Raw genomic sequence first — 17,693 nt, forward strand, 5'->3', positions numbered from 1 at the left:
GACACAAATTGACTTAGTTCATATGTAATAAATATGCCGTAGCTTTTCTCGCTGTACTTTCTTCTTTTTATCAAGATTTTTCTGCTATTCTTTTATCTCCAACTCTGTTCTTTCATCCCTTCCTCTCATTGCTGTTTGATTATGAACTTTTTCCATAGATATTTCATAGGTATTATTTAGTTGCTTTGAAGTTATTTCGTAGGTGTTGTTTATTTGCCTTTTATAGGTATTGTTTATAAAAAAAATATACTGTCTATTTTATAATTTAACAATTAACAAAACCTTTCAGAAATTTATAATAAAAAAATAACGAAAACAATCAAACGGGTAAAAATTTGGTGTGATTCATATTCTTTTATTAACTTTAAATCAAATATTACATTTAATTTCTCATGTTAGATTTGACTCGTTCAAAAAATAAAATCAACCACGAAAATATCCTGTATATATAATATTCGTCTAAATAAATGAACTTAAACTTTAATTTATAATTTTGAAAAAATATGTAACTTTATAATTTTATTGTAAATATAATTACATTCTTTTATTAGAGAAATTATTTTAGTTTTCTGTTATAATAGATCATTGTTACTATTTTTAAGTCAACATTCTTTGAAATTAAAGATAATGTGTAGGAAATTTGGAGGGGCCTTTTACGTCATAGACAAATTTAATGAAGATGCTGAAGCATGAAACAAACAAAAAATGTTGCGATAATTTTAGTGTTTAACAAGTCAAGATGTTATAATATTACAAACGATTGTAACGGAGTGGTAAAAGAATAAATAGCACTGCTCACATCTGAAAATGAACAAACTCTAAATGAGTCAGCACAAATAAAAAAGACATTTACAATAAATACAACAGAACATCTAAAGGACCTTTTTAAGCCTTTCACTACAAAAAGATAAACAATGTTGGTTCCCTGTGGCGTAATTCCAGTGTTTAGCAAGGTGTGTTTCCAACTAGTCCAGTGATAATACTCCATCGATCACCAGTAGTCCACACTGATTCACAACAACATCATTTGAGAAATATTAGCAATTAAAAAGAGAATTGCATAGTTTTTGTTTGGTATGAAAAAATTACCCTTCGAGGGTTCTTGAATCCAAGGGCCATTCATCACATTCAATATACTACATGCCTCGCTATATTGCAGATCTGGTAACAATTTTGGGGTAAGTAAGAAACACCTGCATTGGATTAAAGATAGTTTATTCATTTCGCACCAATAAATTTGGGAACAAAACATAATTGTGAATGACCCACCTGCGAAGGTCAATCTTAACTGTTTATTGTACATGTGTGATAATGTCAACTATAGAAACTTGAATATCATAAAATACATATTTCAACATCAAATAGTATTGACGTCCAGTGAAGTATTTAAGTATGGTTAATATCCCTAGCTTTTCCCTTTTATTGAAGATTATTTTGAAAACAGAAAAACATCTGACTCACTGAAATAACGTATAACTGACCACAGGAAAAAAAGATGAAGTGATAATCTTAGTACTCACTGGGGGGTATTTGGCTTGCTTGCTGCTCTCACTAATTGCTGGAACATCTTCCTTTCATTTATTGGGTCCATCCCTGAGAAAAACACAGTCAAAGACCGTCTTTAGATAGCTGGTTGGTGTAAATCTGGAAAGAATTTTCTTCAAACAGTAACCAACCTTGGTTGATCTCATCAACAACTCTAAATGGGCAGTTTGTCAGATCTTGAAGGGAAACAAGATAAACAATAGTTGAAACTGACCGCTCCTACAAAATCAAACCCCAAGGTTTATTAAGGGAGGAAAAGATAGGATGAATGTAATAAGAAATAAATTCTTTGTTATACCCCTCCAGATTGATGATGGGCACTCAAAACTTTAAGCTGTCCATTTTCTCTGCGAGTGATAATATAAAACAGATATACTCTGTTAGAAGGAATAAAAATAAAAAGAGAGGCTGAGAAGTGATGGCCATTTAAACTGAACAATACGAAAAATAATGAATTTTTAGCACATTTTGGATAGGTCCAAACAAGTCAGGGTTCCATCGTAATATTCAATATGACTGGAATCCAGGAGTCATATAAAATGAACATAAGATTGAACAGTGATCATGTGAGTGGTACAAAACACTAACAGTTTCAGAACGGAAGTTACCTGAATTTAACTTTTATCAGTATTCCAAATTGATCAAAATCTATATCATGCTCATCTGAGAACACATGAAACATGTGAGGATAAAAGGTTAAGAAAAACCCAACAAGTTAATATCAATTACCCATCTAACAGACCTAGCGAAACTTCTCCAGCAACGGCCATCTCTTGGAAATTTAAACTGAAAGTTTCATTTATTTTTGTCACTAGGTTTCTCAATGTAGGAAGCCATTTTCCCTGCAAAAAAAAAACAAATAAAGTTGATATTTTCTCTTGATAATATTCTAAAGTCAACAACAGTTCAACAAGAAAAAAAAACTTGAATACTTATGAGAAGAAAACTGATTCCGTTCAAATTGATAGGAAACCAGTAGAAGAGAGTATATATAAGGGCTCTATCACCCTAGAATAATGATTACAAAATCTCCTATCGGATCCTAAAGTATCTTAATTGTCATAATTACAGTTACAACGATTGATAATATCTCCTCCACTCAACAATACCTTATAACTCAACACATCACTCAAATTGGTGAAGGAATATCTATCATTACCAGCATGAGAGTGAGACCACAATGTCTTATGGGAAGAACCTTCACAATGTCTCATGAGCCTAGAAGTATCTCAGTAACTAGAATGATTTCGGACTTTCTTTCCAACAACCCCACTCCTATGACCCTACCATTGAAGTTGTAGGGTCATCCAACAGTATTTTACAAGTTCCCCTTCCAAGCTTCCATTTCTCCTATTTTGTTTCTTTTGTTGCATGCTACCCCATGGATACTACTGCAACCTCTTCACATCCCACAACATATCCCCTCTTGTCTCCAATATTCCCCTATCAATTGAAAATTTTAATGCCATGGCACCAATTATAGCACATTGGCTTAAGAAATTAATTTGATTTCTTGGAAGAGCAAGAAACAAAATGTTGTAGCAAGATCTAGTGCAAAAGCACAATATAGAGTTATGGCCTCAGACACTTGCGAACTTGTTTGGCTTAAACAATTACTTAAAAAGTTTCAATTTGGAGATGTCACTCAAATGACACTTATATATGATAATCAAATTATTCTTCATATTAGCTTTGTTACTGTCTCTCGTGAAAGGATCAAACACATTCCAATTGACTGTTATTTTATTTGAGAAAAAATTATACCGGAAGACATCAAGACAGAGTTTGTTAACTCAAGTGATCAGTTAGCAAATACTTTCACTAAGTCTTTATGGAGACCTAGAATTGATTATATTTGTAACAAACTTAGTACATATGATTTATATACACCACCTTGAGGGAGAGTGTTAGATATAACAGGCTTAGGTCTATATCTTTATATTTTTCTATGTATAAAATGCATAACCCTATGTGCTCAATACACATTAGGGATTCATCCTGTCTCTTTCTCTTTTATTTCACCAATTAAGAAGAATAGTTTGAATTAGTCTACACTATAGTATAGATTAAGATCTAACTAAGATCAAATTCAAATTTTAGAGCTCTCTTATCTATGTTCTTTAATTTATTTTTCTTTGTAACAGTTCAGTTATCTCCTAATTCAAACTATTTTATATCTCCCAAAATTTTAGGATGCAATTTACAATAATTTATTTCTCATCAAATAACAGCTGCAGCTTTGGGGATATTTGGTTTATATCTTCGTAATAGAACCTAATCAAGTGGTGTGGAGTTCAATCCGTACTTCACTTGTTCATCAAATAAAAAGTCAATTGATTTACACTATCCCCTCGTCAACCCCCACAAGGGCTATTGTGTCAAGGAATAAGTTCAGATTTAATACATTTCATTTAACTAAATATTTCAGGATATTAGGTTAATGAACCTCTACATCACACCATTCTAGTTGAGCAAGAAAGCTGATACTTAACTGACCTTAATGTCATTTAACTCAGCCAAACACCGTGTAGATTCCTTTCTGTCTGCTTCCAGTTTTGCTGCAAGATCTTCTATCTGTAAAGTAACTGTAAATATAGATGGTACATACAAATAACCCAAATAAAATAAGATAATAAAAAAACTACCTGCCGTTGGCGATCTTTATATTGTTCCAATATGTTATGATTGACGAAGAGAATTGAATTGGCTTGAGCAGTGGTATCCTGGATAGCTGCCTCCAGTTCCTCAATTGTAGTAGGCATCTAGATCAAAAAACCCAATTCTTGTGAGTCTCCACTCACCTATTTATACAAACTGCCTAAACAGCATTTCACCTAATCAATCTCAGTGATAATGAGAAGACAAAACATGAACCAAATTCTGATAATTACAATTGTTAATTGTATTATTTGTAAGTATTGGAGATGTTCATGTAAAACATTCAGTTATTCAACTCGATGTTAGTTTTCTGTTTCTGTTATGTTTGTGTAACCTGTTTAGAAGACTTGAGCCTACATATGCTCTGCTTGTATTCTTTTCCAACATAAGTGAAATAATATTCAGTTCAGTTTTTGTGAAGCTTTTCTGTCTTTTCTTCATATTAATTTTCTGATAGTACGGAAGAAACATATTTGAGATTGATTGTCACTTTAACAGAGTAACTGACTGATATGTTTACTAAGTTTCTCAAAGGGTCTTGTGTTATGACATTTCTAATAAGTTTGTCTCATAACGCAAATGCTAAAACCAGTTTTTCCAAATTAAAGTGTGGAATATCATATATGTTAAAATTGTTGTTTGTTATTATTTTTATGCAACTTTTATAAAGCTGTTCTTTTGGGTGTATCTAGCTTAAGGGGTCAAGTGTGCTAACATATTGACCAAGGTTTTACCTTCAGCAAATTATGAGAACTTGAGAGGACGTGTTGAATTCTGATTTGAAAATAATTCAGGATTGGAACTCTTGTTGATATGATATTGTTGAAAATTAAGGAAAGAAATCATAATGAAAAGATTTTATATAAGGAAATCAATCAAAATTAATGAGGTCTGATGTGTAATAATAGAATTTGATGGAATTAGAGAATCTGTCTTTCCTTCATTTTAGCTACAGAGGTTATAACAATAACTATTTTCCTAATTTTTATGCCAGATTAGTGTACAAAATTATTCTCCCTTTTCTATACCACCTGATTGTATTAGTTTTGTATCAGTGGAATATATTCACTATTTCCTGATACAAATTAGAATTTTAGTGAGTGTGAAATTGAAATACGGAAAATAATTTTCAAATGTGAAAAATCTATTCATTAGAATCTGATATGAGATGGCTCATATTTATATCTATGATAAAAGACTCGAAGAATAGTCAAAAGTATCATATTAGGTGTTCTGACTCACCACAGTTACCACAGAAAGATAACTACAATGACTTAGACAAAGATAACGTGTTACAGACTAGGGAAATTATTAATTACACAACCCTAGTAAAAACAGAACAGTGTTATCTGGCTAAGACAACTAGATGAAAAAATTGTACCCACTATTATTTTTGCCAGAGACCTGTTATCATTTTCAATAATATATAATAATATTAAATGGAAAGCGATGCTTTTGCATTCATATATGGCCTTTGAACATGCAGGAAGTGTCATCTTCAGGATGACGTCACAGATTGCAACAAAAAATATCAAAACAAGAAGTGAAATGCATCCTGAATTTTTTCTACACAAACCTCGAGAAATTCCTTCTTTAGCTCAGGTGTAAGCTGGGCAATTGATTTAGCATACTTCAAGGAATCTGTAAGCTTCTGTCTACAGTTCTCAGATTCTTTCTTACCTGAAGAAGAAATAAATTCTACAAATAAGCCACATTTGCATGTTGCAGAGTACAAAAACTAAAAATTCTATTTGCAGCATGCAGAATATAAAAAATAAAACCATGACAGTTTCTCACAGTTTTCGAAGTGCAATGATGCTTGCACGGCAACATTCTCATGCTGCTTCAGGTTGGCGTCCATTTCTCCAGTCTAAGAAAAAAAAAAATTAAACATGAGAGAAAAAGAGAAGCAGAGTCATAGAGAACATGAATGTAAAAGACAAAAAGAATTGACGCAAGATTCCACACAAAAAATAGAAGCCAGGGTTGAGATGCACATGCTGGCACATGGAAGGTCACTTTGGGAAGAGCCCAAGTCCCACATCAGTTTGAAATAATACCAACATACAGTATAGGTTGCAAACTTGACATTTCAAGCCGAAGCTAAACCTAATCCCACATTTTAAGAATTCATATATCATTTTATGCTTCTTGTAGATCTCTTACTTTCTTTGGTTTGAATTATTGTTGTCAGATTATATTTTATGAGAATGCTAGACTACACGATACCCCTCTTTCTGATATTAATCAAATCATCTCTCTCTTGATTGCAAAATTCTATAACGTCCACCTTTTCTGACAACAGCATGATAGGGAAATCTCGAGATTACAGATTCTTTCAGTCATACTGAAGAGTTATACTCTCCATTTCCATCTCTCCTTTCTTTCTCAATAAATTCTGTCTTTGTCAGAAATAAAATTAAAAAACTTGGGTTATTTAAAATTTAGAACTAACAAATAATAGCTATTAAGTTTCACTGCAAGATGATAATTCATTGCTTGAACTTCTAAGAAGTAATATTGGTGGCCAAAGAATTACAAGTTTAAAGTAACAAATAGAAGCTATTTCTACATAGATCATGTCTGTTGCATGTATTCTGAGTCAACATAAGTGGCATAACTGTTATTTGATTACCTTTGCATCAAACTCAATAAAAGCCATACGTTGTTCAATAAAAATTTGTCTGTAACTCACAGCTTCAACAAGAAGATCCTGTCAAAAACAGAATGGAGACCAACAGCATAAAAGACCATATTATACTCGAGGGAGGGGGAAAGATTAATAAAAGCAAATTGCAGAAAAAAGAAACAAAAATAGAATACAGTTATTGAAGCAAACATGCACTAAGCCTTCAAAGAACATCTTATAAAGCAGTGAAAGAATAGAGATTAATTACCTTAATTTCCATTGCATTACGAAAACGCTGAATATTATACTTGAAAGCCTGATGAACAAGCTTTGCTATCTCAGTATCCAAATCATCCCGTTCCTCCATCACTTTTAATAACCCTTTCCTCTGATCTGCAGGTCAAAACAAGATATTCATTTAGAATACCAAAGTCAAATGTTAATCAGAAAAGCTTTCAAATCTTTTAACACAGTATATTCTACTCACCAATACGGCTAATGAGTGTTTGACGTTTTTTACGCTCATTCTGTACTGTAATACTAATGCCTTCCTAAAAAATCAAGAATGAATAATATTTCAAACTTTAAAAAGCCCTAGAACAGAGAATTCAGAACTTTCAAGTCAAAATATAAATTTCCAGTAGCATACCCACTCTTTACGAAGATTAGCAGCTTGATTCACTAAGCTTCTTTCTTCATCTTGAAACTTTTTAACGCATTCCTCCAAATTAGCAACGACTTCTTCAAGCTCCTTTTGCTGAGAACGCAGCTTTTCAATTTCACCAACATTCAGATCTAAAAAATACAACAAAAGGGAAATAGGTGGCGATAAAAACAATCAGTAGAAACTAGGCTTCATGCATATGTTGATTCTATGCAGTATAAGAGTAGCATACTATTCAATAAAAGTTGTGGGCGTTCCACTTGTTCAACGACTGTAGAGACATGATTTCCATATCTAGACTTGGACCAACGGTAGTGATTTTCAGGTGTCCACAAATTTATAATTCCTAATCTTGGTACCTCATCAGCATTCTGATCTGTTTCTTTGGATCCGATATACTGAAACAAATGCAATTAGCAAAAGAGCATGCATAAATCGTATAGCCAAATTATATAAACAAACATATAAAAACACATTAGCTTTTGGAAGAAAAAATAGAGGCATACTGAATTATCTAGATTAAACTGGCTAATCAACACCTCCTTCACGGCAATAGGAGCATCAAAAATTTGATCCAGCCGGGAGTATATGCCAAGAGCACGTTTCTGTTTGGATGATAAAATAACAAAAGACATAGATATTTAGATTGATTAAATGCAAATTGATAAAAAAAATACCCCAAACCAGACTCACATCTTCGGAAATTTCAAAAGGCTCTCTTTGGTGGCCACCATCACCTGTATAATTTAAAATTGGTACATCAAAGAACTGCAGGTGCTTCACCAAAAGATCTCGATCACCAGAATCTTGTGTTATGAAGGACTGTATTTGAAAAAAAAAAAAAGGTAACCAATAGCAGAGATAATAAAGACCACTAACTTAACACCACACCAAAAGAAAGAAGGATAAAAATGAGCAGCACCTATAAGCAAAATTTATCAACTTTACAGGTGAAAAAGAAATTGAAAAAAAGGATACACAAAGAAGAAAGATATCAATGCACAACGTTGACTACACAATCAACACCAGAGAAGCAAGTGAAAGCATGGCTTGTACAGCTTAAAACAAATATACGATAAAATATTAAAAAAACTAAATATAGAATTTTGACATTCAAGTTGAACAAAATTCAGCAGGTGAGTTTTTGTTCGAAGAAAATAGAGACCCTTATATTTCAATTAGATATCTAAGATTACCTTCCAAGTGTAGTGAGCCACTTGACCCTCTAGATATGCGGCATGAACTTTATTTGATACATTCACCTGATATTAAACTCAACAATTTAACTGACTAAACAAGCAGCCCAAAAATAAAAAAACACTATGAATTTTTAACCCATGTACCTCCACTAAAACTGGGCCATAAACCTCCTTATTGAATTCATGTCGATGTTCTTGGACCCATTTATAAGCTTCAAAAATTTTTTCAGCCCCTGACCTTTGCAATACATGCAAACACTTTGTACTTTTATTATCCATTTCCATCAACCTGCCCATTAAACAATATAAGGGATATTTCAAATATATGAACTTGCATCAGTATCCAACACAAAAGTGCACTTTACTTTTAACATAAATTCTACCTCTCTTTATTCTGCATCATGAATGACTTCTTCCGCTTTATTTCATTCTCTGCTTGTGACTTGTTCTGCCTCACTTGATTAGCAGAATAATCCAATTCACCAATTTCGGCTTTTAGTCTTTGCTGGAGGGGACAAAATCACTTTTTCCATAAGAGAGCAAGTACCAAACAAAAACATTTTTTTTTGTAGTATACAACATAAGATAAAGTTCGTAAAAAATATTCAGTCAAATGGAACAGAACATGTCCACAAATTTGGATTCTCCCAATGAAATACATCTTAATTAAAGCGGGAGAAGGTTCTAGTGGAGATGGTGGTGCACCTAATCATGATTAGAAGGTTCCTCCAATTGTTAACGATGATGAAGGTGGAGATGTCATTTGATGTTTACTTTTTATTTTGTCGTTGTCATATTTTAGAAAATATCCATGGATACTAAAAATCCAGACAGTTTTAAAAAGGTGCCTGTGTAAGGACTGGATGAGTTTCTATTCAGCATGTGTGCTTGTGCTGACCTATTGGCATCCCTACCTCCACCATACCTTTTCTTACTAAATTAAACAAGTGATTAAAGGTAATCAGCCTCATTAATACCTCCTTAATCATCACATTCAATAGCATTACATCTCAGGAGAAGATTGCAACACTGGATCTGTTAAACCTGCATATCCAGTTTGAGACAGTGTCCTGTCTTGGCATATTTCTCACAAATCATTGATAGTGATTTGGGAGGAGCTTTGCAAGTTGGATTTATAGGATTAATTTAAGCTTAAAGTCCCCTTTCTAAGACCAATTAAAACGAGCAATGCATTGCCGCAGCACAATGAGTCAAGGTGGATATTAACATTGTTGAGATACAAAAAAAATATTAAATTGTAGTCACTTAGGCCTTCATCTTGAAACACATAACAACAAAAGGCACTTAATGACTTTAGCATAGTATTTCTTGGGATGATGCAATTTTAAAACTATTACACAATGATGTGAATAATACAATTAAGGACATATGAATACTTACAAGCTCATCCTTGGGAGGTACATATGAGGGTAAGTTCTGAAGTTCAAGTTCAGCGATAGCAAGTTCCTCCCTTGCTTTTACAAGTTTTTGTTGTCGTGTTTCTTCTTGTCTCCTCAACTCTTCCATTTCTTTGTATTTTCCTTGTAATTCCACATCCTACAAAGTAATAACAATGAACTAAAACCACACACAACTCTAACTTATCCAACAGGGTACAGGATAAATCCACAAGCATAGTACCAAAACAATTATCAAGTCTTTCATTTGTCATAGTTCCTTAAAACACCACAGGTCAAGAAAATTCATGAATGAAAAGAAATAAATGAGCTTTACATACTGTTAAATTCTAAAATAAAAGGTACAACGCATAATGGTTACCAATTTGTGCTCCTCCTCCATAAGCTCAATTCTCTTCTTTGCATTCTCATTTACACTGCGACTAACCTTTTTGCATTTTGCATCTAATGCAGCCTTCTCTTCTTTTTGTTTCCTGCAATTAATGAAAAATTACAATTTATTATACTAGATCTTAACAACAAAGAGTAGGTAAGGCTGCAACACATTGACATGTTCATCAATAGAAACCCACTACAAGTATTAAATGGTCGGTAAGGCTACTAACAGCACCTTGTCAAACAATACTAGGCCATTATATTTGTAATACATCAATAGATCTCTTAGGATATCCCCATCCACAGCTTAATATCACAGGTACCATAATCACAAGACAAATAAATCTAATCATACAAAAAGTCAGCCTTAAAACACTCTCAGAATAAGGAATAATCTATTCCTAATAAAACTCTTAATTGTAAAGCAAACAAAACAATTTCACAATGCAACTCAAATAACTAAGGTCAATACATACAGAGGAAGGGAAAAGAGACAATTCAAGTTGGGGTTGATGATGAATTGGAATTTGATATGTCCCATTGAACAGGTTGGGATTGAGCTAAGTTATCCAGAAGGCTACTTATGGCCTAAAAGTGGCCCCAACAGCAAGGTGTGAGCTACTAAAAAATAATTGTTAATATATGCTAAATTGATCATATATTTCTTGAACACAGATATTATGGTGTTCAAGTGCACAAGTGACACTAAAATAAATGAAAAATTCATTAAGAACTAGTTTGACAGAGTTTGGATATGCTTTGGGAAGAGAGATATTAACTCACCATTACAAGAGAGAAAGGAAAATTGAAACACTTTGGGAAATAATAGAAGCAAAAACAATCTACAGATTATATACTCATTGCATTCAAGTCCTGCACAGTGGGACCAAGGTATGAACTTGTTTTTACATTACTCCTAGATCTAGATTATCTAAAAATGTAAGATACATTTTTTCCTAGACTGGAGCTTGAGTAAATATAAGATTAGAAACTTGGGAGAACCACGCCACAAAAGCTAGTCACCATAATTAGAGAGACCAAGAACCCACACGAATCCATACTTCAAATGTGGGACTCAAGTATCAAACCCTGCAGCAATTAGATTCTAACAATATTAACATTATATTATATTTTCTGAAAAAAGATATATAAGTATGGGATTGTATATTCACTACATTTTAGTCCCACATTTAGGAACTAAGATTTGAGCTTCTAAAAGAGAACAAGACACTTTCTTTCCTTAATAGGAGTTTCTGTAAATTTAAAATAGCCAACTCTTTTGCATCTGTGTATCAAGAAAGACCACCATTATAAGAGTTTAATCAAAAACTGAAGAAGAGCCCCAATCTCAAGCCGTGCTAAAGTATAAGCAACCTTCACATCCAGCAACTCAAAATACTAAGAATAAGATCAGAAATTAAAACAGGGAAGAATAGAAGTAAGAAAGACCACCATACATGATTGGTTCTTTAAGATCATTTAATAACTTTGCAGCTTCCTCCAATGCCTTTGCTGCATTACTCTCACGCTCCTTAACTTCCCGGTATTCTGCCTGCTTCATATCATACTTTAGCCATGGCAACTTCTTTTTCATTGATTCAGCCTGCATAAAAAGATATAGCCACAAATTTTCAAAATATCTTCATCAGGGATAGTTTCATATCACGAGTATCATGAAACCACTTGAAAAAGAAAGAAAGGATGAGCTTAGCATAACAGAAATAAAGAATAACAAATGACACAATGTTTGGCACATATGTGACCCTCTAAAAACCTTGGCAAGAAGTTCATCTCTTTGACGAACACGCTCAACATCTGTCTCTAATTCAGCATTTTGTTCCATCAACTGTTTTAAGGTTCCTTCATTTCTCTCCAGAGACTGAAATTGAATTAATGAAGTGACCCTCAAGTGTACAAGGAATTTTTGGAGATCATCAAAACAATTCTTAAGAAAGGGTGACCCTACCAACTCAATATGTTTCAATGAACGGCTTTTATCAACTAGTGTTCGATGTTGCTCTGGAAGTTGTGGATCACCAACAGCCTTTTCGGTCTCTTCCAGAAGTTGAACAGGAGTTAACTTGGCAAACTCACAGACCCTGTCTTGTGGTAAAAACTACAAAAGCCAAGAGATCAGCAATCAGTTAGGTACGAGAAAAGATTCTGGTGATCGAGATTAGCACAAGTCAGAACCTAAATTTGAACTTGACCACAACAATTGTAAGTAGATAAATAAAGCAACCAAGGGAGTGTACGCTATTACAAGAAGATAGAAAGAAAAATGCACATAATTACACAGACAACTGGGATAAAAGGGATTATGAAACCTTTACCTTTATTAAGAAAGCGAAAATAATTCAGAACTGGATTTGTAGAGAAAGGCCATGAAATGAAAATTTTTCATTTTCAATAAACATTCTCTAATTTAACTTTTCAAATAAAAGAAGTAAAAATAAACTTAATCTCCTAACCTTTTATTATTTCTATAAACATCATGATGACAACGGGGTGGGTGTGGATTTGACAATAACTACCCCTGATGAAAAATCTCACTCACTCCTATCCCCGATTCTCAATAGATATAAAATTTGTGTCCCATTCTTATCTTCAAACTCAAGTTAACTCTTAAACTCATACGAGTTTACCATTTTAGATAGCAAACACAAATTAACTTGTAATCAAAATCATTTGAGTACACTTGGGAAAACTCTCTAAACTCATGGTAAGCTTGCATAAACTCTTGAATTATGAAACAAGTTAATATGTTTGAAAGCAAATGTAAATTTTGTAAATTTTGTCTGATGACAATTTATTAGATTCAAATTATTTTAAAAAATTAACTCCGCTTTAATTGTTTTCACCTTAAGCACTTATGAATTTGTATATGATTTAGTCATCTATGTAATTAAATTATACTTCGCACCAATGTACTATCACATTTTATTATTGTCTTTATTACATTTCTTTATTAAGAATGTCAAAATATTGAATTATTGTTTGTATTAAGAGTATTATGTTATGTTTATGTCATTAATAGATTTTTTTAATAGTACTTTTTGTATTAGGTAAGCTTTTGAGTTAAATCAACGTATTGAGTTTATGAAAGTTTTACAGGTTTAAGTAAATTCTCGAGTTTGGCAATCTTGAAAAGGATACCCTTTTCTTCTCTTTAATGCCAAATAACAAGCAAAAAACTATAATTGCATAAATCTTAAGATGAGGTATCTAATAACAATTGTAGAAATGTCAAGTAAATTATACAAAAGAGTAAACAATTATAGGAATGGGGGAATGGGGACAGGAATGGGGTGAATATGCATATACTCATCTTTGTCCTTGATCAAAAAAGTTGGGTATTAGCCATACCAATACCCATGTCAGGTCAATTTGGGCATTCCATGTCAAAATCAGGACAGATTCAGATCCCATCCATATGTTACAATAGAAGGAGAATGAAAGATTAGTTTAAGACAGTTAGAACATTGATGGGTTAGTTAATTAGTTAGAGGGGTAAATATAAATAGGGGAACATGGATAGGAAATTTTCATATTTATTGTTGTTGTAAATTCAATATTGGCTCTTTGTGAAAGGAGATATCATTATGCAGAGGAGACCATTGGAAGAGAGAATGCTCTCCTATTTCTTGTTCTTTTCACCCTATTCACTAAAAAAACTCTTCACTTATTCGTTTCAATTTTTGGTTCCTAACGCCAAACACAATAAGCATGCAGTAAAAATGGTACATCAACTCAAAAGATCCGTCCAAGCCATCCACATGTCAAAAAAGAAAAGAAACTCCAGTTATGCATGCATTAAACATGTGCACTTTGGGTGACGATGGCCTCTATAAGTTCCCTTCTCTGCTGCACACTCCTCACCTCCACTGTCAAGCGATCATCATATCTTTCCAACTCTTCACACGCAATCAATCCTGTCATAAATACAGCTTCCACTACTGTTGATTCTTTGGTTAAACAAGGGATTCTAGATTAGCACACCCTAGTCTTGATGTACAAAGAAATGAACTTCAGCAATTTATCATTTCACCTATTAATAAAAGTAGTTCAGATTTTCGTTCTTCATGCTATCAAGGCAAAGCTCACACAGGCTTCCCTCCACTGTATCCACTACTGTTTATAACATACCTCTTCAACTAATTTTTAGTGATCTATGGGGACTTACCCCATTTATAACATACCTATTCGAATATGTATTTATTACTATTGTATAAAGCCTTTCTTTTCTATTAAGCTCTCTAGACAGTTGTACTTCTTTGATAGTTTTACCCTGTAACTAGCACCTAATTAGTTACAAGTTGTTAGCAACTTCTTAGTCAATTGCCTTTTATTACTCCCTAAATAAGCAATATATGCTGACACACTATGTTGTACATTGTCTTTGTATTTTCAGTAATACCTTTATTCTAATATTTTTTGATAAATATTGGCAACCGTGGCACCTTGTTGCTCACCAAACCACTCTTTGCGATTGACTACAAAAATACACCAATGTCAACATGTGTTTGTGACAATGGATATGATACTATATTCAGTATTGCGGAAAAGAAATTGCTCCAAGGGAAGGATTGTGGTCACCCCTGAAATGTTGGGATCACAACCTTTTTTATGACTTCACTAAACTGAGACCCAACAACATCACCACTCCATTCCACTCAACCGCTATTGCAATCCCTCTAACCACTATTGACTACTATGACAAGACATGGTGAGCAAATACAAGATCAGAAAACCAAAGCTCTGATACCATGTAAGTTAGAAGAAAGTGATATCTGCTACGCTTGATTGGTCAGAAATATGTGTATTATAGGCAAAAATGGCTAGAATAAATACTAATGATCCTAATTACAAAATATAAATAAGGAAAAGACAAAAGAAAATCAAATTGGATTAAAATAAAATAATCTTTATCTTAACTACATAAATATTCTAGAATAAAAGAAAATAAAATCATATTAGATTTGAATACTCTTGTTTTCATCTTAACTACTTAAATATCCTAGAATCCTTACTTGAAATTCAAATTTAAAATTACACAACACAGGTCATATGCTAACCTGGGTCAAATTATTGACTTGTATGTTAAACCTTTGAATGGTTTCAGCCACATCCTTTTTAGACACCACATTTCCTGAAATTAACACATTGACAGATTGCATAATTATTCAAAAAAACACTAAGAAGATTCAAGAGGAATATGTATAAAATTTAAGAGAAAGAAGTTCTCGGAAATAAATGGAGATATAAGGGAAACCTTCAAGGTTTAACTCCTAAGAAGCCAGATTTGTAAGAAATATATAAAAAACTTAAGACCAAGACACCCCAGAAAGATGCAGATGTTCCCGTACAGCCATATTAACATATTGCTCAATGCCCCAGAAATTTGAAATCATTACTTCATATATCAAAGCAAATAAACAAAAACTACTATTGGATAGAAGGAATACCCAAGACACTATGCTCTTAAATAAAATACAGAAGATGTTGATCAATAAAAGATACTATTTTGAAGAACAGAAATAAATTTCATCCTTTTCAAGAACTATAAACTTACACTTGTCCAGAAATGAATCAAACCAACCCCATATCTTGTAATATAATCTATCAAGAGGTTATGTTAGAACCATTCATTAGAAAATAAAGTTTTATTAATTCAGTAGATGGTTTTAAAAGGAAGTAAAGCAACTTTGGATAAAAATATAAATGAAATTAATGAACACAATACTAACTAAGCAGCCATCAGAGCTTTTATATTAAAACCAGAAACCAAATTTTGTTGTCAATTTTACCAGTCCTCAATGCAGTATCAACTAAGAGAATAACAATTACAGTCAAAATAATAATAGCATTCAATGCACTTAGACGTCTAGAGTATTTCAACCCACCATTGAGCAACCATTCAGACTTGTTATTAGTACTAATTTTCCGCATAATGTTAATGTGTTCCTTTCTATGGTCCCCTCTCAAGGTGATTTTAATGTAGCCAGATTCTTCTCCACGCTTCACATACGCCCCAATACTTGTAGCACGCCCAAGCAACTGTAATAAACAAAATCATGACACATTGCAATTGAAAAACAACAATCCTAAGAAGCATGGTCAAGAGCAGAAAAACTCAAACCAACCTGGGGCTCTCCACACAGGCCAAGAGCAATAGCACATACAAGGGAACTCTTTCCAGAACCATTGGGCCCAATTACAAGATTCAGTCGAGGCCCAGGTTTGCATTTTAAGTAGTCAAACGTCATGAAATTACAAAGCTCGATCTCAAGAATGTTTCCCGGCATATAATCATCGTCCCCCCTGAAACAATGTTTGAATCATCAACTCCATAATCACATCCTTTCATCCATGTCAAAAGGGTGAGGGAGAGAATACGAATAATTTCAAAAGTTGTTGAGAGTGAAACACTTATTTTAGTTTCCTCAATGTCATACAGTAAGTATATCATGAAATACGGAAACGAAAAGTTCACAGTGACAATTCAGTTCTAGCTCTGTATCTTTATAATTCCAACAACAACAAAACATAAAATTACAAGAGAAGAACAAAATTTACAACAACTGAAATTGCGAGGAAGCAAATCAGTAACACAAAGACGAGCAACAGCGTTTACAAACCTAGTTATTTTGGGGCGCTTAGGGGGCCGAGATTCTGACATTCGTTCTGCTCCTTCGAAGTGAAAGTCTCGGAAACGGAATCCCTGAGAGATTGCAAGAGCTATTGGTTAGGGCTGCGACTTCAAAGAGGATCTGAGAGAAGGTAAGAACATTTGGCGCCAATTATGCCTACTTGCTTTTCGTACATGTACGTCTTAATCAAAATCTGTTAATCTTTTATTCATTTTATTTGAAAACAAAAATCTGTTAATCTTTGTTGGATATTTATGAAAAATACTTGTTCGTTCATACTCGAGGTATTTATAGATAACAACGAATATTTTTTATTTTATTTAAAATATAAATTTAGACAAAAATATTATTCTTTTAATGTAATTTAAATTGAATTATTCAATAAATTATTAACTTAAACAATTTTTTTTTATAAATTTATAAAATTACTATCTTCTAAAATAAGTTCAATCTTAAAGGTTTAAAAAAATAAAATATATAAAATTATATTTTAAACAATTCTTTCATAATTAATATTTTTTACTAATAATTTTGTTTTGATAACTTAAGTTTAAA

The 17,693-nt window shown here is 32.8% G+C and overlaps 1 protein-coding gene across 1 annotated transcript; it reads right to left on the minus strand.

Annotated features, from left to right (window-relative positions):
• Nucleotides 1-708: 708 nt before the first annotated feature.
• Nucleotides 709-17,327, minus strand: LOC114179612 (structural maintenance of chromosomes protein 5). The gene is made up of 30 exons (XM_028066022.1): nucleotides 17,127-17,327; nucleotides 16,632-16,809; nucleotides 16,392-16,545; nucleotides 15,564-15,637; nucleotides 12,455-12,604; nucleotides 12,263-12,367; nucleotides 11,946-12,091; nucleotides 10,475-10,586; nucleotides 10,097-10,252; nucleotides 9,079-9,200; nucleotides 8,840-8,984; nucleotides 8,693-8,758; nucleotides 8,190-8,318; nucleotides 8,003-8,101; nucleotides 7,729-7,894; nucleotides 7,482-7,627; nucleotides 7,320-7,383; nucleotides 7,101-7,225; nucleotides 6,839-6,916; nucleotides 6,001-6,073; nucleotides 5,780-5,883; nucleotides 4,191-4,307; nucleotides 4,042-4,119; nucleotides 2,288-2,387; nucleotides 2,154-2,208; nucleotides 1,844-1,892; nucleotides 1,677-1,764; nucleotides 1,521-1,593; nucleotides 1,090-1,193; nucleotides 709-1,007 (listed from the first exon to the last, which is right to left on the minus strand). The coding sequence occupies exons 1-30, from the start codon at nucleotides 17,165-17,167 to the stop codon at nucleotides 946-948; spliced, it is 3,159 nt and encodes a 1,052-aa protein (XP_027921823.1). The 5' UTR covers nucleotides 17,168-17,327; the 3' UTR covers nucleotides 709-945.
• Between the last annotated feature and the right edge of the window lie 366 nt (nucleotides 17,328-17,693).

This window comes from Vigna unguiculata, chromosome 3 (genome assembly GCF_004118075.2).
Source record: "Vigna unguiculata cultivar IT97K-499-35 chromosome 3, ASM411807v1, whole genome shotgun sequence".
Taxonomy (NCBI): Eukaryota; Viridiplantae; Streptophyta; class Magnoliopsida; order Fabales; family Fabaceae; genus Vigna; species Vigna unguiculata.